Source organism: Chrysochloris asiatica, unplaced genomic scaffold (assembly GCF_000296735.1).
Source record: "Chrysochloris asiatica unplaced genomic scaffold, ChrAsi1.0 scaffold00004, whole genome shotgun sequence".
NCBI classification, from domain to species: Eukaryota; Metazoa; Chordata; class Mammalia; order Afrosoricida; family Chrysochloridae; genus Chrysochloris; species Chrysochloris asiatica.
The window spans coordinates 20979160-20999661 of record NW_006408522.1 but is presented as its reverse complement, the minus strand read 5'-3'; the positions used below and the strand labels follow the sequence as shown (position 1 = coordinate 20999661).

At 38.6% G+C, this 20502-nt stretch overlaps 1 protein-coding gene across 3 annotated transcripts in view; it reads right to left on the bottom strand.

Annotated features, from left to right (window-relative positions):
• The window catches only part of MYO5A (myosin VA (heavy chain 12, myoxin)), a 239831-nt gene that overhangs the window by 100164 nt on the left and 119165 nt on the right, over positions 1-20502 (bottom strand). For all 3 annotated transcript variants that reach the window (XM_006831634.1, XM_006831636.1, XM_006831635.1), the window contains 6 exons: positions 19851-19957; positions 15996-16261; positions 14311-14392; positions 7427-7567; positions 4916-5041; positions 3566-3649 (listed from right to left, as the gene is read on the bottom strand). In XM_006831634.1, the coding sequence (XP_006831697.1) occupies positions 3566-3649; positions 4916-5041; positions 7427-7567; positions 14311-14392; positions 15996-16261; positions 19851-19957 (806 nt within the window). The remainder of the gene's footprint in view (positions 1-3565; positions 3650-4915; positions 5042-7426; positions 7568-14310; positions 14393-15995; positions 16262-19850; positions 19958-20502) is intronic.

Below are 20502 nucleotides of genomic sequence, written 5' to 3'. Positions count from 1 at the left end.
CTACAAATACACCTCAACACATCACCATATCATTCCTCAACTGAAATTTTTTACATGTTCTACTGCAAAAAGTATAAATTCTATACTCTACCACCATCTGCAAGGCCCTCCTAGGAGATGGCTCATGGGTACCCATCCTGTATGTCCCATGAAACTACCAAGTTGCATCCAAACTGGTTTTCTCTTTGATTCTCAAAAGCAACCTAGTTATTCAGTCTCAATGCACCCCACTTGCTCTTCCCTCTGTCTTGATGTAGCCATCTCTCATTATTCAAGTTTCAGGTCCAATGTCACTTCCTCAGAGAGGCCTTCCCTGACTAGCCCACCTCACTCCTGCCCATGCATACTGACTGGTGCCCATTTTTACTTTCTCTATAGCACCTACCACTCTCTGAAGTTACCTAAACATCTGATTAAGGGGTTTTTTATTATCTTATTAACCTCTGCCTATGTCTTACTAAAGCCCCAAGTTTCTCAAATCATTTACTGGAGAATTTATCTATTCCCCATTGACTGGGAATGTCAACTTTATTTAAAGATAGCTAAACAAATAGGTATGTAGGTAGATATGTCTAGGCATTCCACCGTCTTTTCTTGATCAGTCCTGGACATTGTTATAAAAAACATCAACAGAGGAACCCAAATAATCACTTCCTGGATATGTCGGAAATAATTTCAGTATCCACAGCATTATTCACTAAGTGCTTTCTATGCATGAAGCATTGTTCTAAGGGTTTTATAACAACCACATAAAGTAGATACTATCATGATTCCATTTTAGAGATGAGAGACCTGAGGCATAAGTAAGAAAACAGTAGCTGTAATTCCTTTAATGGTACTTGATAGAGTTGTAATTTAGTAGTGTTTAGTTGAGTTGCAATTCATTTCAATGCTCCCAAATATTAGATGTGGAAACAGATTTTTCATGGTGAAGAAATACAAATTAAGATACATTCTGTTAAGTTTATAAATGCTTTTTCAAGTAGTAAGCTTGGATAGATGCTGTAAAAAAAAATTTTTTTTTAAAGAGACAAAACATCCATACACAACCCCATACTATATTATCACAATGCATATTCCAAACACCAATATTAGTCTTCTAAAATTATTACTTCTTGGAAAACAAATCAATACATATTGTACTTGATCCCCATCAGGTGAGAGAAATTAAACTGAAAAGTTCATACCCTTAGGTTGGGTTTCTGCAAAGACTGGGAGCAATGGAGGTGTTTAAGCTATAAATTAGGTAACTCATTCACTGCCCCCACTCCAATGGTAACAATGCCACTCAGACAGGCAGTCCCTGGAAATGATTTGCAGAACACATAGTTACCCAGTGATGATTATAAGGATCCACTTGTCCAAGTTAAGTCAGAATGAAGACACAATGAATAACATGGGCCTGTGAATGTTCTAGTTAAGCTAAGTTACTTCAGTGTAAGCAATTTACCATGGTCTCTTATTACATAAATTTTACTATTGCTACTAAAATATCATGATTTTCATCACTATTCATGAGCTAATGATGATGTATCATCTTTAACTGAATAATCCTCAGGTATTACCACTGTGAGACAATTTTCTCTTACACATTAGTCCTAGAAGTTTGAAAGCATTAATGTCTTTATTAGGATAAAGAAGAAAACCCTTATTTTTTCTATGGACATTTTGATACATAGTATTATCTTCTGAGGCTGAAACTGAAATCTTATTTTTTATATGACCCTTATACTATCAAAATAATTCAAAGTAAAATGTTTTGTTCTGAAAATAGGAATCAAAATGTTCACGTGTATTGTACTGAAGTTAAAAGGACTGTCATATAATAAACCAGAAAAACAGTGTCAACCAGTAATCTAGAAGAATTAACATCAGGTTTTTTGTTTTTTTTTTCTTAGCAAAATATTTATTTTGTTAAAAAAGAATTAACTGGCTTCCGGGTTTGCTCCCAATAGGATGAAAATGAATATGCTTCCCACTCAGTCTTCTCCTGAGGAGAGTAGAGGTTGGAATAAATCTTACAATTAATCTGCTCAATTCATCATAATTCTTTTTCATCTGGAATATTCTTTTCACACTGAAACGCAGTTTCTGATATCTATGCCTAAAAAACCATTTCAAGGGATTAACAGTGGTGGGAAAATTCCATTGATTAAGAGTAGGCTTCCATAGCCAATACTGTCATTGCTGTCAATACGTTGTACACCTGTGAAAAGGTGAATTGGCAAAAAGATTGTAATAGATTTATTTACAATGCCAAAAAGCAGAAGGAGTAGGTGCTGACGATGCTTATGTATCACAATCCTCAACATCCAAAACAAAGAACCAAACATGATTTCATGGCATATTCCAGTTAATTGGCCTAATACTGTGCATAGGGTTTCTATTCTACCTCCTAGTTTGTTGCATAGTGCCTAGGGTCTTAAAAGCTTGCACACAGCCATCCAAAACCAACAATTATACTCTATTCACCTGCAGCAACAAGGGAAGAGGGAAGTAGGGAATAGAAGGAGGAAAAGGAATGTGGCTGATCTCCTCCATGAACAACTGTCTCTTTTGCCAAGAAACCAAAAGAAATGGATGGTGGCCAGCTACCATTAAGATTCTATAGAAGGGGGAGAATGAAGAACAGAATTTCAAAATCTCATGGAATCTAGACTTTCTGGAGCCATGAAGGGTGGGTGAATCCCTGAAAACATTGCCCTGGGGTCATTTGTAGACCCTAAACCAAAAATATCCCCTGAAGTCTTCTTAAAACCAAACAACAGTTTAGCTTAGCTAGTAAACAATGTCTGCTCTTACCATTCTACTCTGTTAAGAACTGTCTTTATGGGATGAAATTCACAGTGGCAGCTCAGAAAACGAGGCAGGAACCTTAGGGGATAGTGAGTTTATGTTAGTGAGAGGGGAACAACTCAGACCAGGGAACGTAAAGAATGGGATCTGAGTCATTAACATTAGAAACTGCTGACTTGGTGTGTGTTTTACTGGATGTTTTCAACAACAAAATACATTTTAGAGAAAAAAAATTCAAAGTGCTTTAGGCCACAACTGAAAAAGCCCTCAATGATCTAAAGATTAACCTCCATCTGGATGGAGTGCATAACACTGTTTTCAAGAACATTCCTTCAAAATGACACAGCAGAAAACTATTTTCTCTCATAATTTCTCAAAAAGGCACAAAGGAATCTAGACCTGCTAAGGATGTAATAGTCTAGGTTTTTCATTTTTAGGTGATTTTTACATAAAACTGAAAGGCCACAGTGCATACTGGTTTTGAGCACACAATCTAAGCTACTTGGTCTGAGTTTTAATTCGGTGCCAAAGAGCACGAGCCTCAATTGCCTCATGTGTAAATGATAATATATGATTAAAAGGATTAGATAAGTTTATGCTTAGGAAGAATAAACTTTAGAACAGGGCATAACATACAGGAAATATAATGTGTTTGATAAATAATAAATGAAACTGATGTTGTTAGAAAAATCATAGCTAAAGAGCCACTTTTAAGTAATTAACATATTATTTACTATGTCCCAATTGAAGAAAGCTTATCCATGTTTACCTTGCTTGATTTAAGAACTTTAATTTGTTCTTCAAAAACAGTGTCTTTATTCTTTTCAAGGAAGCCTTCACACTGGTACTCCACCTGAAAATACATGGGAAAATCTCAACTAAAAACATATTTAAACAGATACTATCATCACAAATAACAAAGGCGGCCTTGAGCTATCCATACAGCTTTCAGCAAAGTGGTGTCACCAGTTTTAGTCTAAGAAACCAGTACAGTTCCTAATAGTAAGAATGCATTTCACTCTCCTAAGGAACAGTGGGAGTGCTAACTGTGGTCCAAAAGAGTCTCCTAAGTTTTTGACTAAACAGACTCATAAGAAGATGACCCTCTCCACTCATGCAGCCAAAGAGCAAGCCTCCATCTGACCCCATGTGTCTCCTTCTATCCCAGTTCGTCATGCAACAGGGGTAAGTCTCCTCTTGGGAGAGAAGTGACTAAACAGGAGAAGGTCAGGAGGAACAGCTCTCCCTCTAACAGGGAGAACAATGAAGAGCTGGTGATGGATAGCAGTAGGGGCTGGGGAAGCAGTGTATAATGGGTAAAGTGGGACTGCTCAAGAATAGTTTATTCCATTCCTGCTGCCAGAACTCCAATAGCTTGAGCCATTTGCACCTCAAGGGGCTCCACAGCCAGATCATTCAAGGTTTCCTCCAGCAAAGATTAAAGCAGACTTGGAACACCTTCAAACCCTGAAGGGGACCTTATCCCAAAGGCTACCCTGTAAATTAGTCTTGTGGTTCCTAAGTTGCTAAGGTGACTACAGAGCTTGTGAAGCAGCAACTCTGCATGCCTTGTTAGGAGAGATCCACAGACTCAGTCACAGAGGGTGAACACAGGGTGATATGAGTCCACAGTCTCTATTCTGAAATCCGTGGGGTCAAGTATGCCTTAGAATTAAGAATGTACCCGAAGATTAGAGATGTAATATGTACACATAACATTTTGTAATACCCCCAGCAGAGCCTGAGGCAACCATCTGTAATCAAATTATTAGCATTTCAACACTGACATATGTAAAAATACCTTACCTGGTGTAAATGAAGACTACAAATAACCTCATGTTTAGTTCAGAGGTCAGGGCTAGTCATCAAGTGAATAATAAAAAGACCTGGTTTTCAGAGCTCTTTGGATTTTAGAAAAATAGGGGATTATAGACCCACATTTATTTCATAACATGATTTAATTTAAGTTAAAGGAAGAGAAAACGAACAAACAATACTAAAGGTTACTTTTCCGATTAGGCCCTAAAGACTGCAGCATCGACAAAAAATTATATCTCTTGACTATTATTTTTCTTCATTTAATTTATTCCAAAAGAAAAAAGATACAACATTTCCTTACTTTATCAGCAAAATGTTGGATGATGAAAGCTTTATTTGATAGACGGGGCTTTTCAAAGAGTGCGCATTTGTTCAAATGTGTGTTGTACAATTTTTGGGCCCAAGTATCATCTGTACCTTTAGGCATCTATATTCAGGGGAAAAAAGAAAGAAGACAGAAAATGGAAATTGTTACAACCTTCTGATGTATCAGCCTGGAATAGACCATGTTTTTGGCTTCATCTAACAGCTTTTAAAGGAGTCCTGGTGTGGTACTGTGGGATAATGCACTAGACCACAACGTCACTTTGAACTGCAAGGTTGGTGGTTCAAATCCACCAGCTACTCCTAGGAAACCCTATACAGGGCCACTATGAGTCAGTGCTGACTCAATGGCACTTAACAACAGCTTTTATATTTATTTTAAATGCTCTCATGTTTTCCTCATTTCTCTCTTAAAGGCCGAAAACCAACTACTAAGGAAAAACATAACTGAGACCTTTCCCCAGTGAACAAACCCAAACTTTGTAATGCCCTGCCTATACCAGGCATTATCAATTACGTATTTGATTTGCTTTTAAGACAACACCAACAAAAAAAGGCCTCATGCGTTAAAGATGAACTGTCACAGCTATCATATATTTTTAGAATTTGTGAGATGAAATGATCATTTGCACATAGTAAAATGCTGTATACAACTTGGAAACATATAAAATGGAGAGTAGTCTCTCTCCTCTTGCCAGTTTTCCTAGCTTGACTATTTCTTCCTGTCTTTAAATCTTGTAATAAACAAGGTGATTTTATACACTTCTCCCATGTTTTTATGTTTATTATTAATGGCAGGATATTATTTATGGAGACTAGGTTGATTCTAAGAAGCTCTGGTAGCGTAGTGGTTACATTGTTTCTGGGAGTGTGGTGGCTCCACTGCATAAGCACTGGACTGAGAACCAAAAGGTTGACAGTTTGAGCCCACCAACCACTCTGTGGGAGAAAGATGAGGCTTTCTGCTCCCCAAAAATGTACAACCCTGGAAACCCTGTATAGGGTTGCTATGAGTTGAAACTGACTGCCAGGTACTTAACAACAAAAACAAAAGATGGTTTCTGGTTTTTGTTATTAAGCAAACTTTAACAGTAACTTCTTACATGATAATAAGTCTTACACACTTTGGCAAATATATTCATAAAATGGAACTGTGGGGTCAAAAGGTATATGTATTTACGATTTTGATAAATATTGCCAAATTACTGGTAAAATAAGTTGTACTGAGCCATGCTCTTCATCAAGACTATGCATGCAATATTCATAAAAACACTATCCTACTTAAACTTGCTACTCTGATAGGTGGAGTTCTGATGTGGTGCTGTGGGTTAATGCACTAGACTGCAAGGTCAGTTTGAACTACAAGGTTGGCAGTTCAAGCTCACCAGCCACTCCTTGGAAACCCTATACAGGGTCACTATGGGTTGGAACCAACTCAACAGCACTTAAAAACAACAATCTGATAGGTAAAAAGTAGTATCCAGACTTGACGGCACTCAGCAACAATGACAAGCAGAAACAAACAGAAAAGATAAGCTATTTCCCTAAAATCTCTTGGTCAAAAGTGAAGGTGTTGATCCAGTATTTTTTTCCAATGTTCTGCATATTCAAATATTAAAATGAAAACTCCATGCCTACTTTATGCATCAGTAAAGAAGAACCAAGTAATTTTAAATGCATAGATATTTAGAACTACCATTCAAAATACCTTTTGCACAATTTCGTGCATTTCTTTAAATATATTCTATTGCTAAACAATTGTGAAGGAGCTCTGGTAGCATAGTGGTTACGAATCGGGCTGCTAATCTCACGGTCAGCAATTCAAAACTACAAGCTGTTTCGCAGGAGAAAGATGACGCTTTCTACTCCCGTAAAGATTTATAGCCTCAGAAACCCTGTATAGGATCGCTATGAGTCAGAACGGACTCCATGGCACATAACAACAGCAGCAACAAAACAATTGTGAGGTTGGCACAGGACTGGGCAGTGTTTTGCTCTGTTGTGCATAGGGTCGCTATGAGTTGGTACCAACTCTAACCTAACAACAACAACGCTGCTAAATAAAAAGTACTAAATAATGCATGTTGAAATGTGATTTTACAATTAGCTATAAAAGTTGTTAAAATTGGTAGCTGTTGTTGTTAAGTGCCTTCGATCCAGTTCCAACTCATAGTGACCCCAAGGTCTGAACCATCGACCTTGCAGTCCTGTGCTTATCCTACAGCACCATACCAGGACTCCAAGATTAGCAGTAGTGGTATCCAATGAAAATTTTGGTGTAATTTAGAATCAACTGGAAAGAAAAGGAAAAGTCTCCTAATCTGATTGTGATTAGAATCCTTGGGGTCTAGAGACTCTTCAGAGTACAAATTAATGTTGCCACAATGGAACTTCCTCATTTATTAATGAATCATTGCTTAAATCCCCTTATTGTCTGATCTTGATAAATATATATCATTTGATAAATACTTCAGAAAATCATACTTACCTTGCATTCCTCATCCAACAAATCTAAAATGCCCAGTTTAGATTCAATAAGATTTATACAAGGTTGGTTATCATAAAAATCTATGAGTGTCCATGGAATTTGTTCCTTCATATATTCCTCTTGTTCTAATTTGAAGACATGCTGAAATAAAAAAGAAAAAATCAGGTATTTTTGGATCTGTTATCAGAAAAAATGTTGTCAGTAAACAACACTTATATAAAACACTCTAAGAAGATACCAACGTAATAATTTGAAATAGTCCATGCCTGCCAGCAACAAGAGTTTTGTGGGAAAAACATGATTTATAATTATACAAGTAAAAAACACAGACAATAAAACCTTAGCTATACAGGATGCTTGGTGAACAAGTATATAGGTTAGCAAATGCTTTAAATAGGTGAAAATGAAGCAGGTCTTTTTGATTTTTTTGTTAATGTATATTGCCAAATATGTACTATGTACTTTTTGGCTTCTTAAATTATTGCACGGTGATACTAACAATATGGGACACAGTGATGTCTTAGCTGGCCTTGAGGAACCACCGGAGTGCATGGCCTCCACATTGCAGGACTATGCTTAACAATACTCTCAGCACAACAAAGTAATTCTCTTAAGGCTGACTGTGGTGAAGTTAAAGTGCCTCAGGACTAGCTGGCAGTCTGTATTCTGTCTGAGTCTTGATTATTCTCCAGTCAAGGAATCTACAGTTAACTTTCCAATTCTGCAAGTGGCTGCAACCACACTATCCATTTATTGCTATTTCTGTGAAATGTTTTAGCCACCATCATCACAACTGCTTCTAATCTCCATCAGTCATTTCAGCCAAATGATGTGTTGGCTGTCTACTATGTGCCAGTCACTGTGCGTAGTCACCAGCGCAGACACGGACTGTGCCCTCGTGGAGTATATAGACGAGCAGGAGAAACAGACAAAAATCTCATAGTCACAAGGGATATAATTACAAACCATAATAGTGTTGACAAAGGAAAATATGAAAGCCAAGACAGCAGACAGCAAGAGTCCTGCTCTACTTTGGAGCAGGGCCTGGTCAGAAGAGGCTTCCCTGAAGGACTATATGACTGGACCTCAGAAAAGGACGAGGAAGGGAAAGGCACTGCAAACCCTGCTGCAGTTCCTGCTCCACGCCGCGCCAACAAGGCTGCTGACAGCACACCTTATAGCGTCCCCAGTTCTTCCTTCCGGGATTTCTGCTGTCCTTTGCTTGCTCTTCTCTCTCCTTTGTTTATCTCTCATATATTACTTCTCTCTCTTTGTTTCTCGCTCATATGTTAACTACTTTTGCCACTATGATCAGATCACATAAATTTTTGAGGGACCCAAAATACCGAGTCACCTTGGTGCCACCAAGGTCTGAAAGATGTCAGATACATACCTCTTCTCACACACCTGGACCTTTCCCACTTTGGTTTATTATTGTAAAACCACTCTTGGCTCCATTGCAGTGTTTACAGTCTAACCAGCGGCAATGAGCTTTAGTCAAAAAGTGGCCATCTATATGAATATTAATGTCGTGCTAATCAGAAAGCAAATTTCTTGTTCTTTTGATTAATAGGAAGGCAAATAGGGAACCATGTGTCGCAGGATGCTGACTGATGGCACCAATACTTCCTAACACAACGAGCACTGTGCTTTTTCATGTCACTAATTTATGTGCATTGACTTTAAACAGCTTGTTTCTCAGTTTCATTTCTATGGATAGCTTGGAAAAAACCATGCAAACATGCTGGGCGTTCAATTGCCAAAGAGTGAATGTGAGCAAGAGGTTCAATAAGGCAAGAGATCCTCGGTCAAGAAAACAATGCCTCCGAGCACCAAACATTTATTTACAATAGCCAGTCACAGTGTTTACTATGCCCACTGGTTCACCCACAGACCTGGCTGACGGAACAGCCCTATGCAGCCATATCTTCACTCTGAGATCTTTACTCTGAGATCCCAAGTTCCCAGTGACAGCAACTAAACCAAGTATGAGTACCCGGGAGCACACTACTGAAAAAAAAAAATACTAACCATTGTTAGGTGCCGCTGAGTTGGTTCTGACCCATAGTAACCTTATGTGCAACAGAACTAAACACTGCCTGGTCCTGCACCATCCTCAGAGTTGCGGCTACAGTTGAGCCCACTGTTGCTACCACTATGCCAATCCATTTCATTGGGGGTCGCCCTCTTTTTCACTGTCCCTCCATTTTACCAAGCATAGTGTATTTTCCAAGGACTAATCCCTCCTAATAAAATGTCCAAAGTATGAGAAATGAAGTCTGGCTATCTTGGCTTCTAAGGAGCATTCTGGTTGTACTTCTTCCAACCCAGATTTGCTTTTCTGTCAGTCCGTGGTACCTTTAATATTCTTCTCCAACACCATAACTCAAATGCATCAATTCCTCTTGTGTTTTCCTTATTCATTGTCTAACTCTCATATGCATATGAAGATATTGGAAATACCATGGCTTGGGTCAGGTGCACCTTAGTCCTCTAACTGACATCTTTGCTCTTCAAGACTTTAAAAAGGTCTTGTGCAGCAGATTTGCCTAAGCAATACGTCGTTTGATTTCTTGACTTCTGCTTCCATGAGTGTTGATGGTTGATCCGAGCAGAATGTAGTCTTTGACAACTTCAATCTTTTCTCCATTTATATAGATGTTGTTTATTGGTCCAGTGGTGAGAATTTTTGTTTTCTTTACATTGAGGTAAAACCCATACTGAAGGCTGTGCTCTTTGATCTTCATCAGTAAGCATTTTAAGTCTTCTTTGCTTTCAGTAAGCAAGGCTGTATCATATGCATATCGAAGACTGTTAATGAGTCTTCCTCTAATCCTGACGCCACATTCTTCTTCAAATAATCCAGCTTCTTGGATTATTTAGTCAGCATACATACTGAATAAGTATAGTGAAAGAATACAAATGTGACATGCACCTTTCCTAATTTTAAACCATCAGTGTTTCCCTTGTTCTGTTCGAACAACTGCTTCTTGGTCTATGTACAGGTTCCTCATAAGCACAATTAAGTGTTGCAATATTGTTCATAGCTTGTCATGATTCACACAATCGAAAGCCTTTGCATAGTCAAAAAAGCACAGGTAAACATCTTTCTGGTATTGCTTGCTTTCAGCCAAGATCCATCTGACATCAGTAATGATATCCCTTGTTTCACGTCCTCTTCTGAATCAAGCATGGCCCTCTGCCAGTTCCCTGTCAACGTACTGTTGCAGTCATTTTTGAATTATCATTAGCAAAATTTTACTTGCATCTGATATTAATAATATTGTCCAAAGATTGTCACATTCTGTTGGGTCACCTCTCTTTGGAATGGGTACAAATATGGATCTCTTCCAATCAGTTTGCTAGGTAGCTGTTTTCCAAATTTCTCAGTATAGATGAGTGAATGCCTCCAGTGCTGCATCAGTTTGTTAAAAGATTTCAGTGTGTAGTCCATCAATCAATTCCTGGAGTCTTGTTCTTTGCCAATGCCTTCAGTGAACATTTGACTTGTTCCTTCAGTACCACTGATCATATATTCTACCTTTTGAAGTGGAAGAATGGTTCCATTTCTTTTTGGTACAGTGACTCTGTGTATTCCTTCCATCTTTTTTTTTTGATGCTTCTGGCATCATTCAGTATTTTGCCCATAGAATTCTTCAGTATTGCAAGTCGAAGCTTGAATATTTTCCTCAGTTCTTTCAGCTTAAGAAATGCTAAGTGTATTCTTCCCTTTTGGTTTTCTAACTCCAGGTCTTTGCACATTTCTTTAAAATATTTGATTCTGTGTTCTCAAGCTGCCCTTTGAAATTTTCTGTTCAACTCTTTTACCTCCTCATTTCATCCATTTGCTTTAGCATTTCTACACTGGATAGGAAGTTTCAAAGTCTTTTCTGACATCCATTTTGGTCTTTTTCTTCTTTCTTGTCTTCTTAATGACGTTTTGCTTTCTTACTTGATGTCATCCCACAACTCTTCTGGTCTTCGGTCTTTAGTGTCTAATGCATCAAATCTGTTCTTGAGATGATCATAAATTCAGGTGGGATATGTTCAAGGTTATATTTTAGTTCTTGTGGACTTGTTTTAATTTTCTTCATCTTCAGCCTGAACTTGCATATGAGCAATTGATGGTCTGTTCCACACTCTGTCCCTGGCCTTGTTTTGGCTTTTCTTCCCACAGATATAGTCAATTTAATGTAGTCAACTCTACTTTGAGGAGGCAGCTCTTCCCCAGTCATATTTTGAGTACCTACCAAACTGAGGGGTCCATCTTTTGATACTATATCTGACAATATTCTGCTGTTTTTCATCATGTTTCAATATTCATTGTTCTAGTGCTATTTGACAGTGTTTAACTGCGATTCATAAGGTTTCCAGTGGCTAAACATTTGGAAGCAGTCAGCCTCTCCTTCTTCTCAGTCTGTCTTAGTCTGGAAGCTCAGCTGAAACCTGTCCACCAAGGGTGACCTTGTAGGCATGCAAAATACTGGTGACATAGCTTCCAGCATCACAGCAACACACAAGCCACCACAGTGCGACAAACTGACAGATGCATCTTCGGAAAAAAAGGAACTGGGTTCATCAAATTATCTTTCTCAGTTATCTGAACTGAGGAAAAAGGAAAGAATAAGGCAACTAGTTGTGGGAGCTAAAACTGAAGGAAAGATGAATGCAAACAAGTAAGTCAAGAGGATGGGAGGACCTTTTTCAAGTACTGTTTTGTTCACAAGAAGTTTGAAATGAATAAGGCAGTAGGAACTTTGAGAAAGCAGAAACCTTGATGTAGATAGAGAAAATATCAGAATGTGCCATGTGATAGTGAATGTGAGTGGAGCAGTGTGCAGAGAAGAAACTGTTCAGTGTGGTATGTGTGTGTGCAATGTGCATGAGTATGTATGTGAGTGTGAGGTAGAAAAACAAGTGGTTAGACAGGGGAAGAGAAACAAGAAGAGACACAGAAACACACAGAGAGAGGAAGGTCCCTAGGAAGGAAGACAAAGTAATCAGTCCCTAAGATGGCTTTGGTTTCTTACACTTAGCCACCTTATGCCACAACATACTGGGTAAAAGTTGAAGACTGTGGCATTGATTAAAGAATTGAGAAACTCATTAAACCGTTTGAGAAGATAGTGTTCAATTTAGTCTCCAAGTGATGCATTTTGATTAATATTCCTGTGCAGAGACAAGGAGTCATGGTGGCGTAGTGGTTTATGTGCTAGGCTGCTAACAACAAGGTTGGTGGTTCAACTCCACTAGCCACTCCATAGGAGAAAGATAAGGCTGTCTGCTCCCCAAAAACTATAGTTTCAGAAACACTTACGGAACAGTTCTATTCTGTCTTATTGGGTCCCTATGAGTTGGAACCAACTTGATGGCAGCAAGTTACGCAGAGATGGAAAAATACATTAGTCAGATTAGCATAAAAAGATGAAAAATACACCGGTCAGATTAGCATAAAAGTAGTCTTAAGCCTAAGGTTTCAAGATCCTGTCTATATTATTCCATTGTGTTAAGAAGTTTAATTTGCCATATGCAGATGGTTCCAGGTTTTGAAATTTTTTGTCAAAGTATGAACAAGACATTAAAAAAAAATCAGTCTATAATTTATAATTAATGAGTAACAATGCTTTGTCCCATCCCTCCCCAACCCTAATCCATAGGCAACCATTTTTAATTTTCTTAGCTGTTTCTTCTCATAGTTACCTACATATTTCTAAAGAATATGCTTTTCAAATTGATATTTTTATTCATCAATTTGAAATAGTAGCTCTTGATTTCCTTCTAAGGTAGATAAGGCTAAACTCACATATATACCATTCACCTCTCCACAACCCCTCACCATCCTCTCAATACTGCTTATTTTAGATGCTCTTGTGGTTTGGGGGTAACTTAATATGTTTAGACATGTTTTTTTTGTTCTATCAACTAGAGACCAAACCATTTCCTCCTTCCTTTGTAAGATGAGGATACCCAGGGTTGTTATTCTACCTTTAGCTCTCTTCTACCTACCCTCGCATTCCCATGGTACCTCATTTCCATGGTCCCCGTCCATCAATACTAATAACCACCTATAGTTTGTGTTTAGAAATATGCTGGTATACAGTGAGTACTTTACAAATCTCAGTTCATTTAATCCATACAACCACATGCAGTAGATACTGTTATTATCTCTATTTTACAGATATGGAAGTTAATGTCCAGGGAAGTCAATTAACTTGCCAAAACAAAAGTCCTTTGGGAAGTCAGTAAAGAGCAGGATTCCAACTCAGGAATGTACTGTTCATTATTATATTCTGCTTGCTCTCATTTTTAGGTATCTCCAAATCCCTCAATACCACAGTAATCCTCAAAGATACTTGATAATACGATTTCACAGGAAAATAAACCAGCATCACTCACATAATATTCCCATTACAGTGGCTCAGTGAATGTCTCAGATTGCTGAAAAGAGAATATGCAAAGTTCTGATTTTTTTAATTCTGACATCTCGCTATAAAGCAAGTAAGAGTTAGGAAAGCCATAATTGCACATAGAATTCACATCAGGTTCAACAAATCAGAAGCTAGTCCTGGGTTCAAAGCTTTCTAGTCCATTTGCTATTACCTAACACAATGCCTGCTTCCCTTACTTCATGGACTTGAATCACATTTTCAGTATTCTCGGACAGCAGTTTGAGGGTCCCTTTGACTCCTACCTGGACCATCACACAGTTCTTCTAGGGTTGTACCAGTTACTAACCATCAGTTCCTCAGCAGTTCAGCTGTTCTACACACCACATCAGAGTGATCATTCATGATACCATTTCAGGAATCAGGCTTTAAATACAAACTGGGAATTCAGGAGGATAATTTAATAGGAGACTATTACCCAAGGAAGAAAATTCTTACCATATTGAATTGTTGCTGCAGTTTTTCATTAGCATAATTTATGCAAAATTGTTCAAAACTATTTATCTCAAATGTTTCAAATCTGTAAAATAAAAAATATAAGGAGAAATAAACAGCTTTTAAAAAATATTCAAAATATATGCCTTAGAAGGAAAGAAATGGGAAATCCCCCAACACTGTGAAACTTTCTTTCCACATTAGTGAAGACAAAGATCCAGTAAGATGGACTATAGAGCTAGCCGCTGAGCACCAGCCAAGCTGCAGTGAGACTTGTTTAAAAGCTTCAGCATGCAGAGGTGCTCAACACTATGGCTCTTGAGGGGCTCACTCATGTCAAGTGGGGAACAACCAGAATGCTGATAAAAGCATTGCTCTTGTCAAGTGACAGACTCATAGTTCTACAAACACAGAGGGGAAATAGGGATGGAGACTTCATTTTTTAAAAACGTTAAACCCAAAATTGAAACATTAAGCATCAAATAAGCACAAATGTACAGAGAAAGGGTTTTAAAAGTTAAAGAAAAGCACTTGGAGCAATCCAAGTGGGAAATAAGTTAGAATTTTTAGAAATTCAGTGATAATTATGAGTCTGAAAACTAAACAATTCTAACCACTAGCTTACTAAATTTGTCCTGTGCTCTAGTTAATTTTTAAAAAATATACCATGATAGGAGCTCTGGTAGCGTAGTGGTTACGAATCGGGCTGCGAACCTTAAGGTCAGCGGTTCGAAACTACCAGCCGCTCCGCGGGAGAAAGATGAGGCTTTCTACTTCTGTAAAGATTTACACCCTTGGAAACCCTGTACAGGGTCGCTATGGGTCGGAACCGACTCGACGGCACTTAACAACAACAACAAAGAGGGTATGTAGAGAGAAGTTTCCATCTCTCTAATCCTTCCCAAAAGAATTCTGCACTCTTCTATTTACTCCAGGTCAAAACATCATCTTTTGCAACCTCAAGCGACTCAAATCATGTTCCTTTAAGATGTCCTTTGAGTTTGGGGAACAAAAAGAAAACTAAAGGGGCAAGATCAATACCATCAGGTGGATGAGATAAGGTTTCACAGTAAAATTCTATTGGACAGCCCTTGCCACCTGTGAAGAATGAAGAGGTTCACTGTCATTTTGAAAAATAATTCCTCAGTGCAACTTTCCTGGCCTTATTCTCACCAATGCAGTTTTCAATTTTCATAAAATTTCTTCATAGTAAGCTTCTAAGATCATCCTGTCTCCTCGGAGAAAATCTACCAAGATGATCCCTTTGCAATCCCAAAAACAATTGCCACAACCTCTGAGCTGAGCTCTGCCTTGAATTTAACTGGCCCAGCAGATCCCCTCAGAAGTCACTGTTTTGACAGGACCATTTTTTTGTAGGCACCCTAACAAGACTAAGACAAGTGTATTACTGAGAGAACTTACCTGCAGCCATCCACTGACCACAGAGCTATGTTTAAACAAGTTTTGTTTGGAATAAACTCATGCATGCATGAATTAGAACCCTAGAAGCAATACTTTTTTACTTACCCTCATATCACTATCACCAAGGTATACTTGAATTGTCATAGGCAGGGTTTCCAGTAGGGCACAGAATCTAAGACTCACTTTAGAGTTGCTATACAATCCCTACAAACAAATGCTCTCTGGAAACAAATGCTAACTTTGGTATATATACCAAATGCCCTTACCCATAAATGTCCAGGACACCAATAAAAGAGTGCTGCTTAACAGCAGAATGGAGAGCCTGGTTGACATGGTCTACAATCCAGTTAAAGAGCTTGGCATAGATATGTTTGGCCAGAGCATCGCGGGCATTTGTGGCCTGCAGCTTGGAGATGGGTTTGATGTACGTCTCTGTGGTAGTAGCCAGCTTCCGATGGCAGAGCCAATGACACATCTCCTCATAGTCCACACCCATGAGGTCACAGAAGATGGTGAGAGGTTCATGCTTGGGCTGTCAAAAGAGAAGGGATGTGTCCTATGACCAAGTTAATCAAATAAGAATTTACTGATAAATGCCAGTGAGAGGCCACAAATAAAACCCAGCAACGTTTTTGGTTAAAAGAAACATCAAGATCACCTGAAGCTGATTAATGATAATAATCAATTCCAGTCATCAAATCAGCAGCTACACAGCACTCTGAAATCTCACGATCCTTGACCTTCCAGAGTTGTCATTAGTTGTTAAATATCACTGAGTTGGTTTCAACTGTGCAGGGTCACTATGAGTCGGAACCGACTCCACGGCACTTAACAACAACAACAACATAGGGTTTCCAAGGAGCTGCTGATGGATTTGAACCGCCGACCTTTTGGTTAGCAGTCCTGTGCTTAGCCAACAGCACCACACCAGGACTCCTTAGTCATTAGGGGGAATGGATATTAATCCAATGGTTACTCTCTAAGATGCAAAATTACTACAGAGGAGGCCACTATACTATGATATGATTCCATGTGAGGAGTGTCTTATTCAGAGAGGCTGGAAAGTTCTCTATCCTTGCTCCTAAGGAAGATTCTAGTTTTCTATCTTTTAAGATTGGTTTGTTCATTCTTCTGGCATTGCACAGTATATTTAATATTCTTCAGTCTTCTTGTATCCAGTTTTCATATGCATATGAGGTGACTGGAAAGACCATGACCTAGATCAGGTACACCTTAGTCATCAAAGTGAAATCTTCGCTTTTTAAAGCTTAAAGAGAACTTTTGAAGCACATCTGTCCAATGCAATATGCTGTTTGATTATTCACTGCTGAGTTCATGAACATTGATTGTTGATCCAAGTAGAATGAACTAATTTAATCTCACCTCCAAAAGGGTAACATTGGGGTGCTTATGTTGTCGCTGTTGTTAGTGTCATCAATTCCACTCACTGGGACCTTATACAGGATTTCTGAGAGTTTGAACTGCCAACCTTGCAGTTCAAACCAACTTTGCAGTCCAGTGCTTATCCTACAGCACCACACCAGGACTCCATATAGTTGTCAAATCAACAAAGTTGGCATGTGCTGGTTAAAAATAAAAATCACAGAATTCCAGGGGCCCTGGTATGGCTCTGTAGGATAAGCACGAGGTTGGCAGTTCAAACCCACTAGTAACTCTTGGAAACCCTATACAGGGTTACTAAGGGTTGGAACTGACTCAATGGCACACAACCACAAGAAACTTGTTGACAATTTCCATAAGCTGTATGTACTCTTCCTCCAATACAGTCCCTTCCTGAAATATTAGGAAAGACTAGCAGTGAAGTGGTGTATCTTTAATATTAGTGAGGATTTTCCTGAACAAGACAATCCTGACATCTGGGGAAGTTACTTGGGCAAAGATGGGGATACCAGAATCAATGAGCCCACTGAAAAGAAGCCTAATCTGTATATGAATGTTCATATCAGCATTACTCACAACTGCTAAGAGGTGGAAACCCAAATGTCCAACAACTAATGAATAGAATGGATCAACAAAATATGGTATATCAATACAATGAAATATTACTTAACCACACAAAGGCATGACATACTTATCATTGGGACACCATGGATAAAGCTTGAAAATACCATGCTGAGTAAGAGAAGTCAGGCACAAAAGACTACACACATTATAAAAGCCTCTTTATATTAACTGTCCAGAATAGGCAAATCGACAGAGACCAAAATTAGACCAGTGGTTGCCTAGGGTTGTGATGGGGAAGTAGGGGGATGGGAGTGTGAGAGCTAAAGGCGATAGGGTTCCTTTTCAAAGTGATAAAAATGTTCTAAAATTAACTGTGGTGGCGGCGGCACATATCTGTGAATATATTAAAAACCCCTGAACAGCACACTTTAAGTGGGTAAATAGAATGGTGTGTAGATATCTCAATAAAGCTGTTAAATCAAAAAGGTCAGTCTGCACTATTTTCTCAGAAAAAAAATCTGGGTTAAAAAAAAAAAAAATCATTAGGAGAAGGTGGTGATAGAGGTGGTCATGTGCCATGGATTTAGTTCCGACTCATAGCGACCTTGTAAATCTTTACAGGAGCAGAAACCCTTATCTTTCTCCTGCAGAATAGCTGGTAGTTTCAACCTGCTGACCTTGAGGTTAGCATCCTGACTCATAACCACTATGCTATCAGAGATCCTGGGGGGGTGGAGGGGGAATTATGCATCTAAAATTAGGATCTATAGCTTAGGAAAATTACACATCAAACACCCATGAAGAAAACCATAGGATGAAGCATTCTGGGAACCCAGCTCCCTGCCATAAGTTATAATAACTCACATATAGCTTAGGGCTTCTCTCCAATGCATAGCTAATTAATTTTATATTACATTATGTCTCACATATCTAATATAACACAAAACTACTATATTCAGAAAAGGCAAGCAATAGATTCTCTCCTTAGAGGAGTAGGGGATTTGGGTTATGTTTTATTTACACAAAGGTCTATTTGTTGTTGTTGTTAAGTGCCGTTGAGTCGGTTCCAACTCATAGCAACCTGGTATAGGGTTTAAGAGCCTCTGGTGCTTACCACCAACTTTGTGGCTCAAACCGACCTTGCAGTCCAGCACATTAACCCACAGCGCCATACCAGGACTCCACAAGTGGCTATAGATCCACAGAAAAAAGGGCAACCATGAATAAGTTGAATGAAAACCATCTTAAATCTTAAGAATACTAAAATAAACAATAAGGTTCCCATCTTCAAGGATCTCATGAGCTGGTGTATAACGGCAAACAAGGGACACCTTTATAGAACAATGCGTGCACCTCAGAAAAGGGGGAGTGTGCATCTCAGAAAAGATGAGACTCTGAGAAAGGAAGGAGACAAGGACAGCTTGGCATGTAAATGGCTGGAGTGTGGAATGTCAGTAAGGGTGAGAAAAAACTGAACAGGAAATGGGGAATCCTTGAGGATTTTAGCAGGGCCACAGCATGAACCCTCATAACTCCAATGTTGGGTGGAGCCATTTATATTTCAGTGACTAACAATTGATAGATAAAGTATTTATATATTTTACCAGACTATAGGTGTACCTTGACCACACTGAATAAGATGAAAAGGAATAAACCCGTTTCTTACCTATTACCTTCCCTACCAGCCACCTACTTATTCCCAAGGGTAATCACAATGAACAATTGCTTCAATAATTTGTGACACATGGTGAGTGCTAAGCAAATAATCACTATCACTGTCACACACTGGGTTTTGTTAACATTAACATTATTTCATTAACACTATTACCATTTCTACTTAACAAGGTTATTTATTACCTTTTGGAACTTGTGTCCTGGTCCAAATGAGCCCTCTGCTATAAAGTTACTGATCCAACCTTCACATCCACTGGTTTCCCACCTCTCTTATAGAAATCAGAGATGTATTCAAGGTCATACACACCCATACATACACAATCACTCTGCACCAAATATTAGAACCCGTATTTCTTTACTCACACTTCTAGATTCTGATAGGTATCATCTCTGGTAATAAATATATTGTTTCCACAAAATAAGAACCAACAAAACCAAAACACAACTCAAATGTCATCACACTAAGCTTATCCTGAACTTACAGGGATTGTGCAGCTGTCTGAATCTCGAGATGTAAATCCAACATTGCCTAAGTGAAGGATACCAGCAAGTATTCGGAAAATTCCCATCTGGTAAGATTCACTAATTCCTGAAACAACAGAGTAAATGAGCAAGTGACTGATTTCACAACAAGGACTAAATAATTATAGCAGACAATGCTAAGACTACTGTTAACTCTTGCTGTACACATTAGCAGGTATCATAGTTAACAACACTTTAATCCTCTTGACCTTAAAATATTAGGCAATTTAACAACATGGCTCAAAGCACAGGCCTTCAAGCAGCTCACGTGGGCAGAGAACGTCACCTTTATTGGCCTCCATTTTCTCATTTGAGAAATGGGAATGGTAAGAGTGACTATCCCAATGGGTACATGTGAAGAGTAAATGAGATAATGCGTATAGCACATTATGGGGCACATGGTGAGTGCTAAACAAATTACCAGCATCACTGTCACACACCGGATTTTATGAACATTATTGCCACTTCTGTTTGTCTACTTCAAATGCAATTTGTAACCCAATAAGACTGTTTTAAGTCAGATTATATAATTATTTCTTCTAACGACATACTATGTGCAAACCAAGTAAATCTAAACATTATAAATGTTTAGACTGGTGGAGTCCTGCAGCC